Source organism: Apium graveolens, chromosome 3 (assembly GCF_009905375.1).
Source record: "Apium graveolens cultivar Ventura chromosome 3, ASM990537v1, whole genome shotgun sequence".
In the NCBI taxonomy this organism is placed as follows: Eukaryota; Viridiplantae; Streptophyta; class Magnoliopsida; order Apiales; family Apiaceae; genus Apium; species Apium graveolens.
Genome location: NC_133649.1, coordinates 286,008,263 through 286,016,579, shown reverse-complemented (window position 1 = coordinate 286,016,579; position 8,317 = coordinate 286,008,263). Strand labels below are relative to the sequence as shown.

Below are 8,317 nucleotides of genomic sequence, written 5' to 3'. Positions count from 1 at the left end.
TCCTCAGGAATATGCTGGTAGCACGACTCAGGCGAGTAGAGCAGCTTGGAGAGCTGAATTGGGAGAGGCCGGTCCTTCGGGTTCGCAGCAGCAGGAGGCACAGGGCAGTGCTGGTATGAGTTCAGCGCAATATAGGCGCTTGATGAGGAGGATGGATGCAATGCATGACATCCATAGTCGGTTTGCACATGACCTTACCCAGGCGTTGGGGACTGCATTCAGAGCCACATGAGTTGATATCCTGTGGCCAGTATTTGGTAAGGATTCTGTGTACCCGCCACCTGACACTCCACCCGTTGAGGGTGATGACCCTGATTCTGAGTAGGTATGCCTGATTCCTTACTATTACCTTCACTGAGCACTATGAATATTTTAAATTTGGGGTAGTAGTTACGGATTATATGTTATGTGTGAGTCGCATATAGTTTGCATATTCATGATAGTTTAGTTCATATAGTTGCATATTTTCCATGTAGTAGTTTTTCTTTTTATTTTATTTTTGTAATAATTTGTTGCATATAGTTTCATGCATGTACATTATATTATGATCCATTAGATGATTTTTTCGATTGATTTGTGATATTGATGCTAGTGTGGTGATTTCGTGTTTTGTGATGTTGAGTCTTATCGAGTAATTTGCATACTAGAGGCAATTATAATTTCACTAAGTCTTATAGGTTGCTTGAGTGCTAGATCATGATTATGGTTTATTTGTTTGTTGAGGTTTAATCACTTGTTTATATTTAGAATTTAGGATATTCTCTTAATGACAAAATAACATGGATATTTAAAAATTGGAGAAAAAGTTTGGATTTCATTGCTAGTTGTTGTGGCTAGGTGTCAAATGGCTAGTAGCTGACTCATTTTATATGAGTAGTCCAGGGTTGAACCAGATGGAGCGAAACACACTCGTTCAGAAATAATGAAAAAAAGAAAAAAAAAGAAAAAAAGAAAAAATGGAAAAAATAAATGTGTTTATGCATAATTGATCACGAGTGGGCTCTTTAGTACTTGAGTTATTAAGTTCTTAGGGGACTTTGTGCCTAGTGACCTAAGGCTTTTATAGTCTGGGATCCACTAACCTAATGCTCGCAACATGGGTATTATTTTATAAGTCTTTTGTGGACCTCACTAATTGCACAGTCAAATCAGCATATTTGTACTGATAATAAAAGCAGGAGTCCATGTATAACTCTGATATAAGAATTGAAGTGTTGTCTATCATTTTGAGTTTAGCTTTTTATTCTATTTATAACCTTGTGATTGCCTTGATGAGTATTGAGTCATGATTTTTGATCTAGTTGCGATAGTATATCTGTAAGCATTTGCACTAACACACGTTTCTGGCTTGTAAGTTGATTTGTAGGATTTGATTGATCTTTGTGTGAATAATTGCATTAGTTGAGATGTTGCTTGTCGGTTGGTGAAGTTATTCTATGGGGATCGTTGCATTCATATAGTTTGCATTCATGCATTTTTAATTCTTATTCTTTGAGTCTGTTTATGCTTGAGGACAAACATCGTTTCAAGTTTTGGGGGTGTGTTAAGTGGCATTTATGTCCACTTAGAATGCTCTATAAAGGCTTGAATTGACGTTTTGTACTCAAGTTATTTGTGTTTTTGATGTGTTTTGTAGTGTTTTGCACTTCAGGCTTATATCAGGGATTCAGGTGATTTGGCATTATTTTGATGCTAATTTGGTGTTAAGATGGTGTCTTTAATAAAAGCTCGTGGATCGCCAACTCAAATCAGCCAAGAAAATAAGAAAAAGAAGTTTTTTCCAGAAGGTCAACGCGCCCGCGCTGTAGTAGCGCGCACCCGCGCTGGGATGCATTTTTGCAGCGCGCCCGTGCTGGTGAAGCACGCCGCCGCGCCAAGTCGGGATCACAGAATCCTAATTCTACTCTAATTTTGATCAGCCAGACTTCTAATCTGCATGGGCTGCTATATAAACATAACTTATGATTGTTATTTATAACAAGACGTACAAGAGCTTAAGAAAAAGGCATAAGAAGACCATATAGCATAATTCAACCGAGGTGAAGAGGATCTAGTTTATTCTTGTGATTCTTTATTTTAAGTTATAACTTTGGATGCTAGTTTTCTTATTTGTGAACCTATACTCTTGTTTCATACTTGGTTTTATTATTTATTAAGTATAAAGACTACGTTTATTATACCATGCTTTCATTGAAACCCACGTTGATGATGAGTCCGATTATGGGCTAATCGTTATCGTGGAGTTCTAGCGGATTTACTAATGGATTTCTTTAGTTAATTTCTTTCGATGCCTTAGTGTGTGGTGATTGTATGATAGCATGGTATTGGTTGTGCTTATTCATCTTATAAGCGTCACGAACTTATAAGATAATGTGTTAATCTCCAATGAAGTGAAAGTGAATTTAGGGGTTTAAAACTTGCCATGCTAGCATAGGTTCATGTATTTGATATGCATGATTTGTAGGTAATTTTAACCATCTTACTTGCCCTATGTAATCATGATAGATAAAGGTGCATTAAACCGTTATGTTGTCAAATTCTATAGATATATAGGGTCTTAATATAATTGGTGTCTATTAAGCTTTTATCTCTTTTGTGGATGTTTGGTAGTATGGTATTCGTACAACGAAAGTTGGCATTTATCAGTTTCGTGTTATCTGATTAGTGTCATCACCATTGCATGCTAAGGTTAAGAACAAAGAGGCTATTGGATGAAGTAGTAATGAAACTAGAATCCCATGTTTGTGTCATATAGTAATCAACCTTTTTAATTCTCTTAGTTAATGTTCTTTAGTATAATCTCTTAGTTAATCGTAGTTATAAACATTCTCAATTTGTTAATCATCTTAGCATTGAATAATAGCCATACCATTGTTGCATAAGTGCATTGATTGAAATTAACCTAAATAAGTCTCTGTGGGAATGAAATAGAATTGATTCTATATTATTTGCGATCGCGTATACTTGCGTGAATATTAGTGCGTGTTTTCGTCCTAACACCTACTACATAGGCTTCCACCTTCCTTAAGACCAAATCTCCTTGATTAAAGAATCTTTCTTTCACCCTCAGGTTGTAATAGAAAGAAGCCTTCTTTTGATATTCCATTATTTTTTGCATGTACTTCATCCCACACTTCATCTATTAAATCCAGGGCTAATATTTGTCCTTCCTCATTTTCTTCAGCATTGTATGTTTGGATTCTCGAAGACGAATGTGATATCTCCACTGGAATGACCGCTTCCGCCCCATATGCTAACATAATGGGTATTGCTCCTGTCGTGACTCTACATTGTGGTCATGTAAGCCCAAAGTATTGGAAGTATCTCATCCACCCTGTTGTTCCTGGACTTCTCAATCCTCTTCTTTAATCCATCTAAGAAAATTCTATTTGCCACTTTTGCTTGACCATTGGCTTGAGGTGGGCTACGGAAGTGAACCCTAGCTCAATCTCATTCTATTCACAGTACTTCTTGAATTCCTCATTATTAAATTATGTTTCGTTATCAGTTACCAAGATGCGAGGAATCCCGTATCTGCACATGATATTTTCCCACAGGAATTGTGCAACCTGCTTGGTCGTAATTTTGGCCAAAGGCTTGGCTTCGATCCATTTAGTGAAGTAGTCAATAGCCACAATCAAGAACTTCCTTTGCGCTATGGCCATGAGAAAGGGCCCGAGAATATCCATTCCCCACATAGTGAAGGGAATGGGAGAATTTATGGAAGTTAGCATCTCGGGAGGATGTCGAACAACCGGTGCATGCTTCTGGAAATGATCAAACTTCTTCACACAGCCTTTGGCATCAGCCATCATTTCTGGCCAGTAGAAGCCTAAATGAGTTATCTTGTGCGCATATACCTTCATGTACTTCTTCAAGGGCCAATTGTGCCTCTTCGGGCCTAAGACATCTAAGATAAGGAACCATATAAGATCTCTTGTATAGGATTCCGTCAATCAAGAGGTATCTTAGCACTCGCACGACCAACTTTTGCGCTTCCATCACATCATTTGGGAGCCAACTAGTTTGGATATGGGCCTTAATGGGATCCATCCATGATCCCCCAAGCCCAGTGGGGGCAACAAGATTAAAATCAATGATTCGCATTTTCAAGACATGAAAGTACACACTCCTGAACTTTCTTCCACTTCCGAGGATGCAAATTTGGATAACACATCCGCCTTAGCATTTTCTTCTCTTAGAATATGCTCGACATGGCACTAATCGAATTGAGTCATCACAGCTCTCACTAGGCATATATACTTCACCATGGTCTCGTCCCTTGCTTCGAATTCCTCATTTACTTGGGATATTACAAGCTTCGAATCTCCACAAAACTTCAAGTTTTTGACTCTCAATGTCCCAGCTAGTTCTAGTCCAGCGACTAGAGCTTCATACTCAGCCTCATTATTCGTGGTAGGAAAATCTAACTTATAGCGTATTCAATTAGGAACCTATCCGGGCTTTGTAAAACTAGCCCTGCTCCACTTGAATTTGTTTTTGATGCCCCATCAAAATAGAGTACCCAGAATTCCTCTTCCTTGATCTATTTTCCTTCGTTCTCCTCTTTGCCCTCCATGCCTTAAGGTATAGTATCTTCCTGCCTCCGACTTCTTGGTTGGGGATGGTACACTCAATCACAAAGTCAGCCAAGGTCTGGTCTTTTATCGTCGTTCGTGGCTTATAATTAATGTCAAATTGCCCCAGCTCTATGGCCCATTTGATCGGTCTTCCACTGGCTTTAGGACTGTGAATGATGTTTCTCAGCGGCTGATTTGTTATCACCTCAATCTTATGAGTCTAGAAGTAAGGAGCAACTTCCTTGAGGCCATCACCAAGGCTAAAGCAAACTTTTATGTAGTCGAATAATTCAACTCAGCCTCATGCAAAATCTTACTGACATAATATATGGGTTTTTGAACTTTAAGCCCTTTCTTCACCAATACCGCGCTCAGAGCATTTTCAGAGACAGCCACGTATAAGTACATAGTCTCATCCAAGACTGGCTTAGCCAATAAAGGGGCTTGAAACATGTATTTATTCAACTCTTTGAATTCCATATGACTTTTATTAGTCCATGCGAAGTCTTTTACATTCTTTAAAGCTTTGAAGAATGGCAAGGTTTTGTCCCCAGACTTAGAGATGAAACGTCCAAAAGCTACAACCCTTTCGGTAATTTTCTGAACATCTTTTACGGAATGTGGAGGTTCCATGTCTAAGATGGTCTTTATCTTGTCTATATTGGCCTCAATTTCCCTCTTAGAAACCATCAATTCTAAAAAATTTCCAGAACCTACTCCAAAAGCACACTTGGCTGGATTCAACATCATTTTATGATATCTTAAGACATGAAAAGCTTCCCTCAGGTGCATTACATGGTCTTTCTTCTCGATACTCTTGACTAACATGTCATCTACATAAACCTCCATGGTCTTCCCAATAAGGTCCTTAAAAATCTTGTTTACCAATCTTTAATAAGTGGCTCCTGCATTCTTGACACCAAATGCCATAACGAGGTAACAAAACACACTAAAGTCAATGATAAATGATAACTTGGGGATGTCATCTTTATGCATATTGATCTGGTTGTATCTGCTAAATCCATCCATAAAACTCAGCATCTCATGCCCCACGGTAGCGTCTATCAAAGTGTCTATCCTTGCGAGAGGGAAACAATCTTTCGGGCATGCATCATTCAGATCAATGAAATTAACACACATTCTCCATTTTCCATTAGCCTTCTTTACCATTAAAATATTTGCTAACTATTATGGAAATTGTATCTCTTCAATGAAACCAGCCCCTAAGAGCTTCTCAACTTCTTACTTGATAGCTTCCTGCCTTTCAGGGGCAAAACTCCTATTCTTTTGTTTTACGGTCTTTCGATTTGGATCCACGTTCAAATTGTTGGTGATCAACTCCGGGTCTATACCGGACATATCTGCTGCCGACCATGCAAACATATCATTATTCTCTTGCAAGAACCTTATTAACTTTCCTCGAAGGGTCTCCTCCAACGATGCTCCAATGAAAGTTACTTTCTCGGGATCCTCGGGAGCCAAAGGGATCAGGATCAAATCTTCGGCCGATTTTTCTCGCTTCTCAACATTCTCACGGATATCCAGATCTTTGATAGGCAAGACCTGCCCCCCAGCTCTATCTGCCCTCATCGAGGCTACATAACAGTTTCCGGCCATCTTCTGGTCTCCTCTTTCTTCTCCTATCCCGTCTCTGGTTGGAAACTTGATTACAGAGTGGTAGGATGAGAGGACTTCCATGAAGACATGTATACCCGTCCTTCCCATGATTGTATTATATGTTGATCCAGCCTTAACCACCATAAAATTTAACATCTATGTGGCTTTGCCTTGGTTCCTGCCCCATTGTTAGAGGTAGTTTGATTATGCCTTCAACCAGACATTCGACTCCAGCAAAACCATATATCGGCATATCAACCGGGGTTAATTGAGAATCATTGTATCCCATTCTTATAAAGGTATCATAGAGTAAGATGTCTACCGATGCTTCATTGTCTACAATGACTCTCATTACCGGGTTGTTTCCTATGATATGTGTTATGACTAAGGGATCATCATGGGAAAACTTGACCCCTTCCAAGTCAAAATCATCGAATGTCATTTCTACTCCTGTCTTGGCCCTTTTCGGAGCTTCTCCAATGATATGCATGACTTCTCTAGCATAAGCTTTTATTGAGTTCTTAGACGATCCAACTGCAGTTGGTCCTTCAAAGATTATATTAATCACCGGTCCTCCGGGTTAGGGATTTCTCCCCTGATCATCTTGATCACTCCTACTGTCATCAAAATTCCTTCTTCCATTATTGTTCCTTTCTTCTCTTTCTGCATCTCAAGTATATTTACTCAATCTCCTTTTTCGAATAAGGAATTTAATTTCATCTTTCAATTGTCGACACTCATCGGTGTCATGACCAACAACTTTATGGAATCTATAATATTTTCTTTTATCTAGCTTGGCAGGATCAGTCTTCAGGGGTTTAGGCCAATGAACATCCCTATCTTTCTCAATTTTCATAAAGATCTGGATTTTAGGAGCATTTAGCCTAGCATACTCGGTGAACTTTTTTCCAGGCCCTCCCTTCTTCGGGGTTAAGTCAGTTTCTTTGCTAACCCGCGGGTACTTGTCCTTCACATCATACTCTTGATCTGTTTTTCTCTTCTTGCCACCAACGGGCTCATTGTTTACCACTGTCTTTTTGATGTTTTTCTCGACTTGGATATATTTTCTTGCCCTACTTTGAAGCTTTAGCATATTTTCTGGTGGCCGTTTGGACAGAGACATCTTGAAGAATTCATCATTGGTTCCTTGTTGCAGTGCTATCATAGCTACCCTGTCATCAAGGTTTGGTGCTTTCAAAGCCTCCTTTGTGAATCGATTTAAGTAGTCCCTAAGAGACTCCTTCGCTCCTTGCACAATACTTATGAGAGATGCAGAGCTTTTTTCATGCACCTTCCCGCTGATGAACTGCTCGATGAAAGCTTGACTTAACTCTCTAAAGGACCCAATTGAGTTTGGTGGCAAACGACTGTAACACCTTTGAGCCATGCCTGATAAGGTTTGAGGAAAAGCCCGATATTTGATCGCATCATTCACGGGATGCAGCAACAGCGGATTAGAAGGTCCTGACGTGATTTATGGGTGTGTGATGCACTATAGTTAAAATATCAAAGCCCGCGGATTGAGTTCCCAAAGGAGCATTTAGATTCGAGTTCTGAGGGTTCACCCCTAGAGCTGGGGGTGGCTGTGATTCAGATCGAGGATTCAAAGAATCCATTGTCCCTTGGGAGTAAATTGAGTGCGGGGGAATCTCAATGGAGGATGAAATTGTCTGGCTTGTCTCAGCCGGTGTTCCCATAGACGGCGCCAAATGTTATGGGTGAAGACTTATAGTGTATTTAAAGTTGTAGTTATTACTAGGGTTCCTGAGCTTCAAGGCTCTATTTGACTGCTCTCGTGTTTCGTGACTTAATCTGCCTTCAAAGGATGCCTACGTAACTTGCTATATGCCAAGGATCAAATCAAAAATATAGTTCTAATTTGTGGGGTGAGGCCCCTTATTTAGGAATAGGATGCCCTTAAATTGGATTAGTGTTAGGAGATTTGGTGGGCAAGTCTCAGATTTACAATAGACTTGGGAGTCCCAAAATGTAGGAAATTGATTTCTTATTCTATGAGGTTTCTAGGAGGCCAATCTCCAAGGAATTATACCCTTATTTGGACTCTTCTTTCCAGCTGATTTTTAACATATTTAGTAATTATGAAATTAACTAATATTCAG

General features: G+C 39.4%; 1 protein-coding gene across 1 annotated transcript; it reads right to left on the bottom strand.

Moving 5' to 3' along the window:
* Nucleotides 1-6,330: 6,330 nt before the first annotated feature.
* LOC141715111 (uncharacterized) lies at nt 6,331-7,320 on the bottom strand. The gene is made up of 2 exons (XM_074518594.1): nt 6,882-7,320; nt 6,331-6,731 (listed from the first exon to the last, which is right to left on the bottom strand). Exons 1-2 carry the CDS (start codon nt 7,318-7,320, stop codon nt 6,331-6,333), a joined length of 840 nt encoding a protein of 279 aa, XP_074374695.1.
* Nucleotides 7,321-8,317: the final 997 nt, after the last annotated feature.

What these genes read in the sequence shown, in the direction of transcription:
- LOC141715111 (XM_074518594.1), bottom strand. Translation starts at nt 7,320, where the DNA reads ATGTCTCTGTCCAAACGGCCACCAGAAAATATGCTAAAGCTTCAAAGT. An exon ending in TATTCGAAAAAGGAGATTGA is followed by an intron (nt 6,732 to 6,881) that starts GTAAATATACTT and finishes GACCAACTGCAG; the next exon opens with TTGGATCGTCTAAGAACTCA.